At 48.5% G+C, this 19,724-nt stretch overlaps 1 protein-coding gene across 2 annotated transcripts in view; it reads left to right on the top strand.

Annotated features, from left to right (window-relative positions):
• LOC137523394 (serine/threonine-protein phosphatase PGAM5, mitochondrial-like) overlaps positions 1-19,724 on the top strand; it is an 83,902-nt gene that overhangs the window by 20,170 nt on the left and 44,008 nt on the right. The window contains exon 1 of one of the 2 annotated variants that reach the window (XM_068243407.1): positions 3,758-3,778. The exons of the other annotated variant lie outside the window; for it this stretch is intronic. Within the exon in view, the coding sequence (XP_068099508.1) occupies positions 3,774-3,778 (5 nt within the window). The 5' untranslated portion in view covers positions 3,758-3,773. Of the gene's footprint in view, positions 1-3,757; positions 3,779-19,724 lie in introns of those variants that run through there. 2 annotated transcript variants of the gene reach the window in all.

Genomic DNA, 19,724 nt, shown 5'->3' with positions numbered 1-19,724 from the left:
GCACCCAGCAAGCCCGATAGAGGTACCACAGTGCCCTGCTTGCCCCCATACAGGAACCAAAGCACCTAGCATGCCCCCATAGAGGCACCACAGCACCCAGAATCTTCCCCCATTGATGTATCACAGCTCCCAGCATGCCCCCATTGAGGCACCACAGCTCCCAGGATATTGCCATAGGGGCACCACAGCTCCCAGCATGCCCCCATAGAACTGTGGAGCCTCTATGATGGCACACTGGCAACTGTGGTGTCTCAATGGCAGGCATACTGGGAGCTGTGGTGCATCAATGGGGGGTACGCCATGCTGGGTGCTGTGTTGCCTTTATGGGGGCATTCAGGGAGCTGTGGTTCTTCTATGGGGGCATGGGAGTTGTGGTGCCTTAATGGGAGGCCCCTTGGAGCATGGAAGGGGGTCCACTAGAAGGTCAGGGAATGCTATGGGGGGATTGCCTCACAAAATGGCTGCACGCCTCTCCACCAGTGGGAACCCCGGGCCGGCGGCTGTGATCGGAGACGCGGCGTGGGACAAGTCAGCTGCAAGGGGCTGGAGGAAGCCCGCGGTAAGAATATCATGGGGCAGGAAATTTTGCTTGATGTTTCCTTTAAGTTACACTGCCTGTAATATGCAGAATTTTTGTTTTTAGTTTTTGTATAAATGGAGAGAGGGGCTTCATCCAACATTTACTGGGCAGGCCTACTTAGACCACTGTTAAAGAGAACCTAAAGTCAACAAAAAAAATGAGATTAACTCACCTGGGGCTTCCCTCAGCCCCCTGCAGACGATCGGTGCCCTCGCAGAGACTCCGATGGTCCAGGACCCACCGGCGAACACTTCCGGTTTGGCCGTCACCGGCCGACAGGTGAGTTAATCTAATTTTTTTTTTTGTTGACTTTAGGTTCTCTTTAACAGTGGTCTAACATACACATGCAACAGATCAGTATCTGCAAAAGATCAGTTCCTGCAAAATGCATTCATTGGGCCTGATTCACAAAGCAGTGCAAACTGTTTAGCACACCCATGTGAAGTGCCGTTCTCGGACTTTTGCGCACGCAAAGTGCCGCGATTCGCGCGATCGCGGCACTTTGCGCGCAAAAGTCCACGAACGGACTTCCCGTGCTAACTGTTTAGCACACCCGTGCTAAACAGTTTGCACCGCTTTGTGAATCAGGCCCATAGTCTATGATATCTGCAGATCTCATACACACCTTGTTTAACGAACAATCATCTGCAGATCAGATCCACCAGGATGGATCTGCAGATGATTGCCTGATCTGCAGATAATTCATCTCAATGCCCATACAATTGTATGGGCCTGTTTACATCTCTGCATTGTAACAGATTGGGCGCTATTCACAAAGAGGCAAAAAAAAATGCGTAAACAGCCATTAAGCATGCAGTAAATATGCGGTAAAAAGGTCGCATGAAAAATAGTTTAAAAAAAAAATTCCAGCAAGCACAGCCCTTAAGAGAACCCGAGGTGGGATTTACTTATGCTAGTGGGGCACAGAGGCTGGTTGTGCACACTAACACCAGCCTCTGTTGCCCCATGGTGTGCCTCCAGGACCCCCCTGCACGCCGCTATACCTCCCGCAGTGCTGACGACACGCAGCGTGTTGCCAGCACAATGTTTACCTCTCGCCTGTCTGTTAGCGCCGCTCCCCCGCCTCCTTCGTATCGGCGCTACCCGCCCGCGTCCCTTCCCTCCTGCTGATTGGAGGGAAGTGACGCGGGTGGGTAGCGCCGATACGGAGGAGGCGGGTTAGCGGCGCTAACAGACAGGCGAGAGGTAAACATTGTGCTGGCGACACGCTGCGTGTCACCAGCACTGCGGGGGGTATAGCGGCGCGCAGGGGGGTCTTGGAGGCACACCATGGGGCAACAGAGGCTGGTGTTAGTGTGCACAACCAGCCTCTGTGCCCCACTAGCATAAGTAAATCCCACCTCGGGTTCTCTTTAAAGGACAGCTGAAGTGAGAGGGATATGGAGGCTGGCATATTTATTTTCTTTTAGGCTTTGTTCACTTCTAAATTCGAAGACGCCAGCAATCTTCAATTTTTTGCGCGTTTTTCCCCCTCCCGGGCGCTCCACTATATTGTACAAAGCACTTTTGTAAGCGCTTTTGCAGAGCGATTCCGTTTTTTCACTTCCTGGGTGAACTCTTTCACCCGGAAATGAATAAATACAATGTATTTATTTATTAAAGTGTGAACGCAATCGCCGGATAAAGTGATTTGTGAGCATTTTGCACTTTTCCTATACCTTCCAATGTAGCAAAATCGCCCCCGAAAATGGTACATGCAATGCTTTGCTGAGCGAAAAGCAGACGAAATGCGCTGATATGAACTGTCCCATAAGGATTCATTGCACTAGCGATTTCAGGGCGTTTTTTTAAAAAAGTGAAATGCCCAAGGTGTGAATGAGCCCTTAGAGGCGCTGGTGATTTTTCAAAATCGCCCTGAAATCGCTTACGCAATGATTCTCTATGAGAGAGTTCACATCTGAGCGGTTCAGAAAAGCATTGCATGTACCATTTTTGAGGCGATTTTTGCCTCAATGGAAGGTATAGGAAAAACACAAAACGCTCACAAAATTGCTTTGTGCAGCAATTGCGTTCACGTTTTTAAGAATAAATACATTGTATTTATTATTTTCCGGGGGAAAGAGTTCATTTCCTGACTTGCGTCAGGGAGTGAATTAAAAAAAATGCTTGGGAAAAGCGCTTAGAAAAGCACTTTTCACAAAAATGCAATGCCCACCCAAGCGCCGGGAAAGGAAAAAAAACCACTTAAAAAAAAAACCTACCGCTAACGCGAGCGGAGCGCACTATGAATGAAGCCTTACATAGAGTCTGAAGCCATAAAAATTACCTCTTTTTATTGGCCAGTTATATTAAGCATTAAGATTAGCTGATACGCCGCATTCCTGCAGCAGAACGAGGTATTTATCCCCTTGAAATCCCCGGGGAAAAATTCTGCGGTCCTTTGCACAGTAGCTTTGCCTCTGCTCCAGTCAATCTCTGCCTCTCCCCGCCCCTCTCAGTCTTTTTTTTCACTTAATAGGGGTGGGGTAGAGGCGGAGATTGACTGGACTGGAGGCAAAGCTACAGTGCAAAGTTCTGCCTCCCCCGGGCAGCAAAATCTATGACCTGGAAAGTCGTGGAATTTTGCCCCAGGGATTTTTTGGGGGATAAATACCTTGTTCTGCCATGGGGATGCAGCGTATCAGCTATGCAGGGGCGTAGCTTGGGGGGGGCGGGGTAGGACATGTGCCCCCGGGCGCTGACTCCCTAAGGGCGCCCAGCCACGTCTTTTTTTTAATCTCATCTGTCTGCCGCAGCATTGCTGCGGCTGCCTTGCTCTTCCTGTGTGAGGTCACCAGCCGCTGCCGCTGCGCAGCATGTATAATAGCCACGAGTGGAACGCAGGCAGGGCCAGCAGTAGCGGCAGCCAGTCAGAGATGGTGAGGAGGAGCCGAGGCACTGAGGCAAGAAGTGCGACTGTGGAGGGGGCGGAGATAGACAAAGTACAGCGGAACCAGCAGCCACCTAAGCCCAACTAGGTGACAGGTAGGGATGCCACCAAGTTGTTGCCACCCAGCCGGAAAATGTTACACAAAGCCGACACCGGTATAATGGTAAAATTCCCTGCAGAGCCGCCGACTCCGATACCTCTGACTCTTCCTAGATTGGCAGCTTTAGGGGACACTTTCAGCCATCCAGGAGAGAGTGTTGCCCGCCTCCTGTCTGTTTGTGTACCCTCGCAGGCTGGTGGGGAATGAGGTAGGAGCGAGATTTGAAAGGCTGTATTGCCTGTCAGCTGTACACATTCCTGGGCTGGATAGCCAGGAACGAAGAATGCAAAGACCTGGGATCAGCGTAGCCAGCACTTGCTTTAGGTGGAATGTGTGGGAGAGGAGAGTACAGGTCTGCCATCATTTCTTCCGACCCTGTGTGGTGTGTTTGTGCACACTGTGAAAAATAGCGCTGACGCAGCCCAGCCCCCCCAGGCAGCAGTGTCATGTGTCAAGAGAAGAGAGAGGTCATCCAAACCCAGACGACTTGCTGAATTTCTGTGTGGAAGCAGGTAGCAGAGTGGACACAGTCTCACACACGTGTCTCTCTCTCCCCCCTCTCTTTCTCCCAGCCGGTGTTCCAACATTCTCTCTCTCCCCCTCCATCTCTCTCTCCTCCTGTCCCTCTCTCTCTCATTCTCCCTCCTCTCTCCTCCTCTTTCTCTCTCCCCCTCCTCTCTCTCTCTTCCCCCATCTCTTTCTCTCTCCCCCCTTCTCTCCCTCCTCTCTCTCTTTATCCTCCTCTCTCTCTTACCCCCCCCTCTCTTCTCTCCCCCCCCCCTAGTCTCCTCCTCTTTCTCTCTCTCCCCCTCTTTCTTTTGCCCTCTCTCGTTTCTCTCTTCCCCTCTCTCACTCGCTCTCCCCCCAATCCTCTATCAGCAAAAAAAAAAAAAAAAAATGTAAAAAAGCTCATCCACTTGGCATCCCTGACATTTTCTGCAGCACTTTACAGAGTACAAAGTCATGCCACTGACTGTCCTCAGAGGAGCTCACAATCTAATCCTACCATAGTCATAGTCTAATGTCTTACCATTCTATTATTATGTATTTATCTAGCAGTGACATCTTCTGCAGCACTTTACAGAGTACATAGTCATGTCACTGACTGTCCTCAGAGGAGCTCACAATCTAATCCTACCATAGTCATAGTCTAATGTCCTACCATATTATTATTATGTATTTATATAGCACTGACATCTCCTGCAGCACATTACAGAGTACAGTCATGTCACTGACTGTCCTCAGAGAGCTCACACTTTAATCCTCCCATAGTCATAGTCTAATGTCCTATCACATTATTATTATGTATTTATATAGTGGTGGCCTCTTCTGCAGTGCTTTGTGGGGATATTGTATGGTTTAAAGGAAAGGGATCTTAATCCAACGATTTGCTTGGCAGGTCTCATTACACCACTGCTAACGTCCGGTGCATTTGGCTCCACCCATGACTATGGCCACTATCTGCTGTATGACCATGCTCATTTCTTGCACGGCGACGCATGTTTTACCATGGGGGAGGGCGCAAAAACTGTCTTTGCCCCCGGGCGCTGAAGGGCCTAGCTACGCCTCTGCAGCTATGATCTTAATGCTTAAAGAGAACCAGAGATGAAGCACCCTCTTGTATTTTACCTTATAAATCAGTGGGAACATGACAGTAAACACCTAATCTGCCCTTTGTTTCATTGTTCTCTGTGTAATCTGACTGTTATCACGTCTGATAAGAATCCTCGACTGAGAAGTCAGGCTGCTCCGTCTAGCTTTGCTACAGAAAGATTATAGCTAAGTATGTATTCTGTGGTGTTATTTCAAGCCCAAGCCTGCCCCCTTGTGGCTTTGCTATAATGACTCAGCTATAATCATTCCCAGCAAAGCCAGATTTAATTGCTCAGTCTGGGATTCTTGTGACTGCTGTTAACAGACACTTTTAGCAGTGAGGAGGAAACAGAGAGCATGGTAAGTGTTTTCTCTAATGTTCTTACTGATATATATGGTAAAATACACAAGGGTGCTTCCTCTCTGGTTCCCTTTAAGATAACTGGCCAATAAAAAGAGGTAATTTTTATGTCTTCAGACTCTCTTTAAGCAGTACTAGTTGCCTGGCAGCCCTGCTAATCTAGTTAGCTGCAGTAGTGTCTGTATCACACCAGAAACAAGCATGCAGCTTGTTAGATCTGACACTAACGTCAGAAACACGTGATCTGCTGCATGCTTCTTCAGGGTCTATGGCTAAACGTATTAAAGGCAGAGCATCAGCAAGGCTGCCAGGCAACTGGTATTGCTTAACCACTTCGCATCCAGACCTTGTTTTCAACTTATTGACCAGAGCAGTATTGACAGTTTAGCTATGTCCCTATTTAATCAGAAATAACTTTGTTCCTATTTATGACACATAAATGAACAGTGGCGTAGCTAAGGAGCTACGGGCCCCGATGCAAGTTTTACAATGGGGCCCCCCAAGCACTCTATACATAACAATTGATACGGCGGGACAAAACCTGCCAATGGCAACTACAGTGTCAGAGGTGCAAGAAGGGAATGGGGAACAGTTTGTTAGTGATTACCACTATTCAAAGTATCTATAGAAGTGATTATTATGAGCACAGGACCAATAGAAAGCTAAAACTGCAACTGAGGGAGGGCCCCTCGGGGCCCCTCTAGCCCAAGGGCCCCGATGCGGTCGCTACCTCTGCACCCCCTATTGCTACGTCCCTGGAAATGAAATATATATTGTTTTTTTCAAGACAAACTAGGCATTAATTGTATGCCATTTTTTTCCTCAAACAATTTTGTTTTCTATGAATTTTAATGGGAAAACAAAGAAAAAAAAATAGAAAAAAACATGTATTTGGCCTAGTGCACACCAGAGCGGTTCTGCTGCGGTTTGCGATCCGCTTGCGGGTGCGGATCCGCTAGGGTAATGTATTTCAATGGGCTGGTGCACACCAGAGCGGGAGGCGTTTTGCAGAAACGCATACTCCCGGGCTGCTGCAGATTTTGGATTGCGGATGCGTTTCTGCCTCAATGTTAAGTATAGGAAAAACGCAAACCGCTCTGAAAAACGGCACTTCAGAGCGGTTTGCCAGGCGTTTTTTGTTACAGTAGCTGTTCAGTAACAGCTTTACTGTCACAATACATGAAATCTACTACACCAAAAACGCTTCACAAAACCGCAAAATGCTAGCTGAAACGCTACAGAAAAAGAAGAAAAAGCGTTTCAAAATCTGCTAGCATTTTGCGGATCTGCTAGCGGTTTTTGGTGTGCACCAGGCCTTTCTCAGTTTTTCCAATTCCAGCATAAAAATAAAAAGTGTTACTGTAGATAAAAAACACACATTTTGTTTGGCTATTCTTACTGCTTATCACAAAACTTGGATTACCGGTATGTTCCGGTCACAATTTATGGTAAAGATATTTGATTCTGAAATAATGCTACAGAGTGTGTTTTTCACTATGAATGAGAAAATAAAAGTATTTTTAATAGTAAAAATCAATCTCATTAGCTCAGGAAACGTATATTCCCATTCTCCAATTAGTCCTGCAACAGATAGTGCCAGAAATGTGCACAGGAGTAAGCCCAATCCTGTACAGCACTGCTTTTGGACAGGTCAGTATATCTACTGACCTGTGGACGAAGTGGTTAAAAAAGAAATAAATATGGCAGCCTCCATGTACCTTTCACTTTAGTTGTCGTTTAAGGTCAGTGATTAAAGTTAGGCCTCTTTTCCACGAACTGTTTTTACAAGCAGTGAAATGCCTCTCAAACTCTCACAACTGCTTGCTGCTGCCTGGTAACTGCTCACTGCTGCCTGGCAACTGTTTGCTGAGCACAGAGCTCAACAGTTCGTGGAAAAGAGGCCTTATTCAAAGGATAGAGTTTCAAGTACAAAGATTCAAACCTTCCCTGCTGGTCTAGTCATGTGTGCATGTAATCAGTTGACTAAAGCCTCATCTACATGCGTAGATGAGGCGGCGATGTGTCTTAACAATCGAGCCGCTGATGCGGCTCGATTGATAAGATCCGACAGGACGGATCTCCCCACCGCCGATTCCCTGCTCGCTCCCCGCGAGGGGACAATGGCAGGGAATCGAGCGGAAGATAAGCGGCGCCGGCGGGTACGAGCGGGAAATCGAATCCGGGGACGCGTAAGATCTATACAGCTGCCTGAACAAATCCACAGCCAGCTCGGGGAACACAAATTGGAAAAAGAAGTAGCACTATTTCCTTCTACTAGAGTTGCTACTCTTCTCATCTGAAGATCCAGAACCCATGAGGGTTAGCCTAGCTAGACCCTTTGTTGCCACAGAAGAATGGCAGTGGTGCAACCAGTCAAACCTGTGCCTATATTGTGGGTGGGACAAACCTGTGCCTATATTGTAGGACCTCGGGTCACTTCCTGTGAAACTGCCTCATAAGACAACATGGTAAGGATAATACTCAGCCCTGCTTCCAAGGCCAAATTTATATTTTTTATAAATGCTTTTTTCACCCTTTGCCAATTTCCTCTCGTGTCCTCTTCCATGTGCAGCAGCAGCAGCCCTCCCAATCAATGTGCTGTTCCTTCTTCCATGTGTAAAATCCATATACAGCAACCCCTCTCTTTTATGCAGAGCTCCCTTGGGCAGCAGCTCCCCTCCTCCATGTGCTGCTGTTCATTTGCAGCCTCCTTTTCCATATACAGCAACACCTATTTTATGTCCGGCAGCTGCCCAAGGCCCTGACCTCTGTTGCCTTTCCAGAAATCTAGCCCTGCCTGGTTCATGCCTATGACACCTTCTGCTGCTGGAACCAACATTAAGGGCCCGTTCTCACCTGAGCGGGAATCGCGCGATTCCCGCTCACGGCAAACCGCTAGCGGTTCTGCCAGAACCGCTACACAATGTAGCGAGTGGCAGTGTTCTCACTACCGCGGTTGCGGTTAGCGATAACCGCAACCGCGCTGCATACAGCGGTTTGCTGGCGACGAGCGTTCTGCGATTAGCGATCGTGATCGCTCCAAAACCGCCGCAGTGTCCAGTGATTTTTCCGCGCTAATCGCGGGAAAATCACTCCCGCAAAACGCCGGCGGTAATCGCCAGCGTTCTGCGATTTTAAGTGTGAACGGGCCCTCAAGCACAGATGAAGTAAGAGGAATATTTACTTTTAAACAATACTAATTACCAGGTTGTCATACTGATTTCTTTGGCTGCACTGGAGTCTGCATCACCCACCCAAAACAAGCAAATGGCATCTAATCTGCATGCTTGTTTATGGGCTATGGTTAAAAGTATTAGAGGCAGAGGATTGAGGACTGCCAGGAAATGTGCATTGTTTAAAGAGAACGAAAGTCAAATACTTACCTAAGGACAGGGTCTTTGGATCTTCCAGATGCTTCCCATGCTGTCCTTGGACCTCTGCTGCTGCCCAGAACCCTCCTGTACATCGCGACCATGTTCCTCTTCATGCACGAGCAATGCCGCACCTGCAGGAGCACAGCGGCTCTAGCCTACTGCACAGATGTGGGCATGGGCGTCCGCAGAAAATTTTCCAGGGGGGGGGCAAAAAGTGGGGAGCAAAAAGTGGGGCGGCGCACGTAGCACGCCGCACCGCAAATCTGGGGTGGCGTTGTACGCGCGCCAAAAGACGGAGCTACGTCATTACGCGCGCAGCGCCGAAAAATGGGTGTGGTCATGAACCAGAATGTGGGTGTGGTCGTGGGTGGAGACAAGTTTACATGAACTAAGCAATGGTGGGACATTAGATTAGGACAGTGGTGGCGAACCTTTTGGAGATCGAGTGTCCAAACTGCAAAATCACTTTACTATCACAAAGTGCCAACAGCAATTTAAACTAAATTCAAACGTTTTAACTCATACATGAACATTATGGAAAATTAAGTTGAAAATAAACTGTGAAGATAAACAATTTCATCCATCCTACTCCTGAAAAAATTATTCATTTTTTTTAGAACCTCCCAGTTTCATTTTCTGTTTTAAAAAGCGGAAAAAGTAGGTTTAATGCTATTGTCTCATATGATGATGATTCAGCTTTTTCCATAGTCTCGCAGTTAGCAATCATGTGACCCCCAACAAGACAAATTCAGCAATCATGAGGCCCCCCCCCTTCCCCCCATCAAGACAAATTCAGCAATCATGAGGCCCCCAACATGACCAACTCAGCAATCATGAGGCCCCCAACAAGACAAATTCAGCAATCATGAGGCCCCCAACAAGACAAATTCAGCAATCATGAGCCCCCCAACAAGACAAATTCAGCAATCTTGAGGCCCCCAACAAATCATGAGGCTCCCAACAAGACAAAGTCAGTAACCATGAGGCCCGCAACAAGACAAATTCAGCAGTCATGAGGCACATAAATAGACAGCTTTTCACATAAATAGGCAGAATGCCCCCTTAATATGTAGACACCTCTCACCTGGCAGCAGTTCCCCAAAATACACTCAATCTGACAGCAGTGGTTCCCCAAAAATAGGTAGCCCCAGGTCTATAGGTGTCCCCAGAATAGGTGGCCAGCGGTATAGATGTCCCCAGAACTGGTAGCCAGGGGTAGAGATGTCCCCAGAACAGGTAGCCAGGGGTATATGTGCCCAGTATATGTAGTCAGGGGTATATGTGCCCAGTATCTGTAGGCATGGGTATATGTGCCCAGTATATGTAGGCAGGGGTATATGTCCCCAGTATATGTAGGCAGGGGTATATGTCCCAGTATATGTAGGCAGGGGTATATGTCCCAGTATATGTAGCCAGGGGATATGTCCCAGTATATGTAGCCAGGGGGATATGTCCCAGTATATGTAGGCAGGGGGTATATGTCCCAGTATATGTAGGCAGGGGGTATATGTCCCAGTATATGTAGCCAGGGGGATATGTCCCAGTACATGTAGCCAGGGGGATATGTCCCAGTATATGTAGCCAGGGGGATATGTCCCAGTATATGTAGGCAGGGGTATATGTCCCAGTATATGTCCCAGTATATGTAGCCAGGGGGATATGTCCCAGTATATGTAGCCAGGGGGATATGTCCCAGTATATGTAGGCAGGGGTATATGTCCCAGTATATGTAGGCAGGGGGTATATGTCCCAGTATATGTAGGCAGGGGGTATATGTCCCAGTATATGTAGCCAGGGGGATATGTCCCAGTATATGTAGGCAGGGGTATATGTCCCCAGAAAAAGTAGCCAGGGGGATATGTCCCAGTATATGTAGGCAGGGGTATATGTCCCAGTATATGTAGGCAGGGGTATATGTCCCAGTATATGTCCCAGTATATGTAGCCAGGGGGATATGTCCCAGTATATGTAGCCAGGGGGATATGTCCCAGTATATGTAGGCAGGGGTATATGTCCCAGTATATGTAGGCAGGGGGTATATGTCCCAGTATATGTAGGCAGGGGGTATATGTCCCCAGTATATGTAGGCAGGGGTATATGTCCCAGTATATGTAGGCAGGGGTATATGTCCCAGTATATGTAGCCGGGGGATATGTCCCAGTACATGTAGCCAGGGGGATATGTCCCAGTATATGTAGCCAGGGGGATATGTCCCAGTATATGTAGGCAGGGGTATATGTCCCAGTATATGTCCCAGTATATGTAGCCAGGGGGATATGTCCCAGTATATGTAGCCAGGGGGATATGTCCCAGTATATGTAGGCAGGGGTATATGTCCCAGTATATGTAGGCAGGGGGTATATGTCCCAGTATATGTAGGCAGGGGGTATATGTCCCAGTAAATGTAGCCAGGGGGATATGTCCCAGTATATGTAGGCAGGGGTATATGTCCCCAGAAAAAGTAGCCAAGGGGATATGTCCCAGTATATGTAGGCAGGGGTATATGTCCCAGTATATGTAGCCAGGGGGATATGTTCCAGTATATGTAGGCAGGGGTATATGTCCCCAGAAAAAGTAGCCAGGGGGATATGTCCCAGTATATGTAGGCAGGGGTATATGTCCCAGTATATGTAGGCAGGGGTATATGTCCCAGTATATGTAGGCAGGGGTATATGTCCCAGTATATGTAGGCAGGGGGTATATGTCCCAGTATATGTAGCCAGGGGGATATGTCCCAGTATATGTAGGCAGGGGTATATGTCCCAGTATATGTAGCCAGGGGGATATGTCCCAGTATATGTAGGCAGGGGTATATGTCCCCAGAAAAAGTAGCCAAGGGGATATGTCCCAGTATATGTAGGCAGGGGTATATGTCCCAGTATATGTAGCCAGGGGGATATGTTCCAGTATATGTAGGCAGGGGTATATGTCCCCAGAAAAAGTAGCCAGGGGGATATGTCCCAGTATATGTAGGCAGGGGTATATGTCCCAGTATATGTAGGCAGGGGTATATGTCCCAGTATATGTAGGCAGGGGTATATGTCCCAGTATATGTAGGCAGGGGGTATATGTCCCAGTATATGTAGGCAGGGGTATATGTCCCGGTATATGTAGGCAGGGGTATATGTCCCAGTATATGTAGGCAGGGGGTATATGTCCCAGTATATGTAGCCAGGGGGATATGTCCCAGTATATGTAGCCAGGGGGATATGTCCCAGTATATGTAGGCAGGGGTATATGTCCCAGTATATGTAGGCAGGGGTATATGTCCCAGTATATGTAGGCAGGGGGATATGTCCCAGTATATGTATCCAGGGGATATGTCCCAGTATATGTAGGCAGGGGGTATATGTCCCAGTATATGTAGGCAGGGGGTATATGTCCCAGTATATGTAGGCAGGGGTATATGTCCCAGTATATGTAGGCAGGGGGATATGTCCCAGTATATGTAGGCAGGGGTATATGTCCCAGTATATGTAGGCAGGGGGTATATGTCCCAGTATATGTAGGCAGGGGTATATGTCCCAGTATATGTAGCCAGGGGGATATGTCCAAGTATATGTAGGCAGGGGTATATGTCCCCAGAAAAAGTTGCCATGTGTGCCCCAGCAGGAGGGGAGCAGCGCAGAGAAGAGGGAGAGCTATGGGCACTCACCTTAGGGGGCTCTCCCTCCCTCTCTCGCTCTCCCCTCCGGAGTCCGGAATGAAGTGTGCAGCGGCTGGGCAGCGGGCGGAACTTACCTCCTCTCGTCGCACGCGCCGGATGGATTAGCCACTACTCTGGTCTGATCCAGACCAGAGTGCGGCACCAGAACTTCCGGCGCAGGAGCGAGACGAGGTAAGTTCCGCCCGCTGCCCAGCCGCTGCACACTTCATTCCGGAGGGGACAGCGAGGGAGAGAGAGCCCCCTAAGGTGAGGGAAGGGGGGGGAGACGTCCGCCCTTCCCCGCTGTGCCCATAGCGCTCTCTCTTCTCTGCGCTGGACCCCTCTTTCTGGCTGCACGGGCACACGGCCAGGGGGGGCAGCGGGCGGCCAGGCTCGGGCAGATGCCCGGTTTTGCCGTATGTGCGGACGCCCATGGATGTGGCCATGCTCATGCAGAAACGGTAAGGCCACACTCGTGCTTGAAGAGAGCCTGGTCCTGAGCTTGAAGAGGAGTATGTTCTCAATCTTGGAATTCCACAGCAGCCTGTCCGATTCCTTTGAGGGAGGGGACGTGCTATGCAATGGAGGACAGCATAGGGAGCCTTTACAGGTTTGAGGGGCTTCCCTTTTCTTAGGTAAGTGTTTGACTTTTGACCTGAGGTTAGCCTCAGGTGCACTTTAAAACAAGATAGATATGACAGCCTCCATATTCCTCTCACCTCAGCTTTAAATATAGATCCATCACTGAGGAGGCCTTACTGATCCTTACCAAGTCTTTACCTACCATAAAGAACACTTCAGATTTGAAAACATTCTATCCCTCAGTAATCCCTAGAATGCCTTGGTAACATGCTCATGACCCTTGCATCAACTGGACTGCTGATTACATCTTTTTCCCTTATCTTTTTTGTCAACATTTCTAATTTTCTCATCCAGGAAATGTTCTTTGTATAGATTTTGAAAATAAAGTTCGCGACAGTTCGGCGACAGCTCGTTGCCAGGTCCCTCCGCATACACAGCGCCGAAGAGGGATTAGTGATGCGACGGAAGCTGTCGCCGACGTTCCTCCCCCCTGCCGGAAACTCAGTGCACTGGCTATTAGGTTGCTGTCGCTAGTCCGCATACACACGCGGACTAGCGACAGTTGCGGCGAAGTTGCGGTGACAACTGTCGCTAGGCAATTGACCGCACCAATCGCCTGGCGACAGCAGTGGCGAACGACGGTTCGGGGCGTGCGCGCCATACTCACGGGCGACAATTGTAGCCCGTGAGTATGGGCCATGACACCTTACCACTTCATCACAACTACAAGTGCCCTACTGAGTTGCTCCCTGCAGCAGAGATTCTCCTTGGCTTTATATTTCCATTATCTAAACCACAATTAGTCACGCTGAAGGACTACAGTGGGTTGCAAAAGTATCCGGCCCCCTTGAAGTTTTCCACATTTTGTCACATTACTGCCACAAACATGCATCAATTTTATTAGAATTCCAATACAAAGTGGTGTACACGTGAGAAGTGGATCGAAAATCATACATCATTCCAAACATTTTTTACAAACAAATAACTGCAAAGTGGGGTGTGCGTAATTATTCGGCCCCCTGAGTCAATATTTTGTAGAACCACCTTTTGCTGCAATTATAGCTGCCAGTCTTTTAGGGTACTATATGTCTCTACCAGCTTTGCACATCTGGAGACTGAAATCCTTGCCCATTCTTCTTTGCAAAACAGCTCCAGCTCAGTCAGATTAGATGGACAGCGTTTGTGAACAGCAGTTTTCAGATCTTGCCACAGATTCTCGATTGGATTTAGATCTGGACTTTGACTGGGCCATTCTAACACAGAGATATGTTTTGTTTTAAACCATTCCATTGTTGCCCTGGCTTTATGTTTAGGGTCATTGTCCTGCTGGAAGGTGAACCTCCGCTCCAGTCTCAAGTCTTTTGCAGGGTCCAAGAGGTTTTCTTCCAAGTTTGCCCTGCATTTGGCTTCATCCATCTTCCCATCAACTCTGACCAGCTTCCCTGTCTCTGCTGAAGAGATGCACCCCCCAAACATGATGCTGCCACCACCATATTTGACAGTGGGGATGATGTGTTCAGACTGATGTGCCGTGTTAGTTTTCCGCCACACATAGCGTTTTGCATTTTGGCCAGAAAGTTCCATTTTGGTCTCATCTGACCAGAGCACCTTCTTCCACATGGTTGCTGTGTCCCCCACATGGCTTGTGGCAAACTGCAAACGGGACTTCTTATGCTTTCTGTTAACAATGCCTTTCGTCTTGCCACTCTTCCATAAAGGCCAACTTTGTACAGTGCATGACTAATAGTTGTCCTATGGACAGAGTCTCTCACCTGAGCTGTAGATCTCTGCAGCTCGTGCAGAGTCACCATGAGCCTCTTGACTCCATTTCTGATCAGCTCTTTGGCCTGTGAGTTTAGGTGGACGGCCTTGTCTTGGTAGGTTTACAGCTGTGCCATACTCCTTCCATTTGTGAATGATCGCTTGAACAGTGCTCCGTGGCATGTTCAAGGCTTTGGAAATTCTTGTAGCCTAAGCCTGCTTTAAATTTCTCAATAACTTTATCCCTGACCTGTCTTGTGTGTTCTTTGGACTTCATGGTGCTGTTGCTCCCAATATTCTCTTAGACAACCTCTGAGGCCCTCACAGAGCAGCTGTATTTGTACTGACATTAGATTACACACAGGTGCACTCTATTTAGTCATTAGCACTCATTAGGCAATGCCTATAGGCAACTGACTGCACTCAAATCAAAGGGGGCCGAATAATTATGCACACACCACTTTGCAGTTATTTATTTGTAAAAAATATTTGGAATCATGTATGATTTTCATTCCACTTCTCACGTGTACACCACTTTGTGTTGGTCTTTCATGTGGAATTCCAATAAAATTGATTCATGTTTGTGGCAGTAATATGACAAAATGTGGAAAACTTCAAGGGGGCTGAATACTTTTGCAACTCACTGTATATAGACAAAGGCCTCAAGAATGGTTTCCTCCAGGCTCCTAAAGCTGAGTACACACGTACGATAACGATCGTTCAAAAACGAACGATAACGACAATCGGAACGATAATCGTGCGTTCAAAAAGTGTGAACGATCGTTTTTGTGAACGATAACGATCGTTATCGTTCAATCGGACCGATCCAACCCGGCGGATTTTTTCGAAAGATAATCGTTCAATCGTTGCAGTGTGTACAAAGATCGTCCGATAACGCATGTTCTTATTGCCTGTCATAACGTCACTTCCGTTTGCGCACGCATTTTTTAATCGTTCGTCGTTCAGTACTTTATACTTATATCGTTCACGTGTGTACACAATCGTTCATTACGAACGATCTTTTCCGTCTAATTTGAATATCGTGTAAACGTCACGAATCGTTCGTAACGAACGATCTTTATCGGACGTGTATACGAACCTTAAGTCACCTACCAGAAAAGGTATTTTGATTATTTTTTATTTTTTTTACCAGAAAAGACTGTTCTGTAAGACCCTGCATAGATTATCCTAAATTCAGTTTCCCAACTGAGGGCTGGTGCACACCAGAGTGGTTCTGGAGCGTTTTCTAAAACGCTTGCAGGGGGAAAACCACTTGGCTAATGAAAGTGAATGGGATGGTGCACACCAGAGCGGGTCGTTTTTTCTACAAATGCAAACTCGGGGGCTGCAGCATTTTTTAGATTTCTGAGGCGTTTCTGCCTCAATGTTAAAATATAGGAAAATGGAAAACCGCTCTGAAAAAACGCTAGATCAGAGCGGTTTTCCAGGCGTTTTTGTTACAGAAGCTGTTCAGTAACAGCTTTACTGTAACAATATTTGAAATCTGCAACATAAAAACGTTCCTAAAAACGCTAGGCATGCTGCCTAGAATCACTCTGAAATCTGCTTCAAAAACCTCTAGCATTTTGCGGATCTGCTAGAGGTTTTTGGTGTGCACTGGGCAGGGGCGTCGCTAGCCCTATTTTGGGGGGGCACATGCCCCCAATCTGTCCTGGGGTGCCACGGATCTCCGCCCAGCCGCCGCTCACCCCCTCTGTCAGCGGCTCCCTCCAGCCGCCACCGACGCGTCACTCAGACCTCAGGATCAGGCGGCGAGCCGGCGACCAATCGTGCGGGCGCTAGGACCTAGCGCCCACACTGATATGCGGATGTGACATTACTTCCGCATATCGAGCGGGTGCGTCCGGCGCCCGCTGGTACTGGTCGGGTCACCGCTGATCATGAGGTCTGCTGTGAGGTAAGGGGGGGGGAGCGGCGGCGGCTAGAGGGGGGGCCTCCCTGTCACTCACTCACTCCCTAAAGGGCCTCCCTGTCACTCACTCCCCAAAGGGGCTCCCTGGCACTCACTCACTCCCTAAAGGGGCTCCCTGGCACTCACTCACTACCTAAAGGGCCTCCCTGTCACTCACTCACTTCCTAAAGGGGCTCCCTGGCACTCACTCCCTAAAGGGGCTCCCTGGCACTCACTCACTGCCTAAAGGGGCTCCCTGGCACTCACTCACTACCTAAAGGGCCTCACTGTCACTCACTCACTACCTAAAGGGCCTCCCTGTCACTCACTCACTCACTACCTAAAGGGGCTCCCTGTCACTCACTCACTTCCTAAAGGGGCTCCCTGTCACTCACTCACTTCCTAAAGGGGCTCCCTGGCACTCACTCACTGCCTAAAGGGGCTTCCTGTCACTCACTCACTGCCTAAAGGGGCTCCCTGTCACTCACTCACTGCCTAAAGGGGCTCCCTGTCACTCACTCACTGCCTAAAGGGGCTCCCTGTCACTCACTCACTGCCTAAAGGGGCTCCCTGTCACTCACTCACTGCCTAAAGGGGCTCCCTGTCACTCACTCACTGCCTAAAGGGGCTCCCTGGCACTCACTCACTCCCTAAAGGGGCTCCCTGTCACTCACTCCCTAAAGGGGCTCCCTGTCACTCACTCCCTAAAGGGGCTCCCTGGCACTCACTCACTGCCTAAAGGGGCTCCCTGGCACTCACTGCCTAAAGGGGCTCCCTGGCACTCACTCCCTAAAGGGGCTCCCTGTCACTCACTCACTACCTAAAGGGCCTCCCTGTCACTCACTCACTGCCTGAAGGGGCTCCCTGGCACTCACTCACTGCCTGAAGGGGCTCCCTGGCACTCACTCACTGCCTGAAGGGGCTCCCTGGCACTCACTCACTGCCTAAAGGGGCTCCCTGGCACTCACTCACTGCCTGAAGGGGCTCCCTGGCACTCACTCACTACCTAAAGGGGCTCCCTGGCACTCACTCTTTGCCTAAAGGGGCTCCCTGTCACTCACTCACTGCCTAAAGGGGCTCCCTGGCACTCACTCACTACCTAAAGGGGCTCCCTGGCACTCACTCACTACCTAAAGGGGCTCCCTGTCACTCACTATCGGGGTCCCTGTCACTCACTACCTAACTGGAGGCACCTGTCACTCACTAGCTAACCTGGGGGTCCCTGTCACTCACTAATTAACTTGGGGGGCTACCATATTAAGGGGGCATTCTGCCTATTTATGTGAAATGCTCTCTATTTATGTGCCTCATGACTGCTGAATTTGTCTTGTTGGGAGCCTTATGATTTGTTGGGGGCCTCAAGATTGCCGAATTTGTCTTGTTGGGGGCCTCATGATTTGTTGGAGGCCTCATAATTGCTGAATTTGTCTTGTTGGGGGCCTCATGATTTGTTGGGGGCCTCATGATTGCTGAATTTGTCTTGTTGGGGGTCACATGATTGCTAGTGTTGGGCGAACACCTGGATGTTCGGGTTCGTGAACGTTCGCTGAACATGGCCGCGATGTTCGGGTGTTCGCGCCGAACTCCGAATATATTTAAACTGGGACTCTTACAAACTCTACGAGCTAAAGAGACAAAACAAATATTTTCTGTTTGGAAGAAGTTAATTCTCTTCAGGGACTTTACCTGCACAAAATGGTACTGTACAAAGCAATTTATGGGTACCCCAGGACCCTTTTTTTTTTTCTTTTTTTTTTACAATTTTTATTTATATAGTGCCCACTTCTGTAGCGCTGTACATATTACAAAACAAATAGTGGAGAGCATAGATACATGAGACAGTCAAAAAACTGTACAATCAGGACAAGTACATTACATAGTTGATGTGTGGTTTTATACGTCACCGATATTGATACGTTTATATGAAAAATGACAGCCCAATAAGAAACATTAGGAGGAGGTCCCTGCCCTTCGAGTTTACAATCTAGAGGGTAGTGTATTGTAGACATTAGGGGAAGAGACACAGGGGTTAGTGGATCAGGCAGTGGACCTCCAACACTACCTATAGCAAATTGTAGGCTTGCCTGAACAGGTGTGTTTTAAAGACAACCGGAAGTGAGAAGTATATGGAGGCTGCTTTATTTATTTCCATTTAACCTTCCCAGCGTTCAATTTCCCCAGGATTTCTGTGCAAACAGTGATAAAATGTATTTTTAAAACTTTTTTTTCCCTGTAACTTGCCAAAATGTGTCAAGCAAGGGTCTGGTATACAGTGCAGGAGAGTATTGATGTGTATGCATGTTTATACTGTTCACAGCATGTTTTTTTGAACGGACATTTCTGTCCATACCGCTAGGGAGGTTAAACAACACCAGTTGCCTGGCAGCCCTGCTGATCTATTTGTCTGCGGTAGTGTCTGAATAACACCAGAAACAAGTATGCAGCTAATCCCGTCAGATCTGACAATATTGTAGAAACACCTGATCTGCTGCATGCTTGTTCAGGGTCTATGGCTAAGGGCTCATTTCCACTATAGCGAATCTGCATGCGTGCACTGCATGCGGATTCGCATACTTAATGTTAGTGGATGGGGCTGTTTCCACGTGTGCGGCGGCGGCGGCGTTTTTCGGTGCGGGGAAGTGCAGATTCGCGTGCGGCAGGAATGCGGGCGAATCGCCGCTAATGTATTCAATAGGGAAATCGCATGCGGCTTTGTCATGCGGATTTCCCCGCGATTTCGCATGCGATTTCGCATGAAAGCCAATGGAACTTAACACAGGCAGTGACATGGTTAAATTCGCATGGCTCCTTGCCATGCGAAATCGCATGCGAAATCGCGGGTAAATCTGCATGCGGAAACGCAGCCGCATGCGATTTCTTCAGCGGTGGAATCCAGGCGATTCCGCACCGCTACAGTGGAAACGA

The sequence above is a fragment of the Hyperolius riggenbachi genome, chromosome 1 (genome assembly GCF_040937935.1).
Source record: "Hyperolius riggenbachi isolate aHypRig1 chromosome 1, aHypRig1.pri, whole genome shotgun sequence".
NCBI classification, from domain to species: Eukaryota; Metazoa; Chordata; class Amphibia; order Anura; family Hyperoliidae; genus Hyperolius; species Hyperolius riggenbachi.
This window is presented reverse-complemented; position numbering and strand designations above follow the sequence as displayed.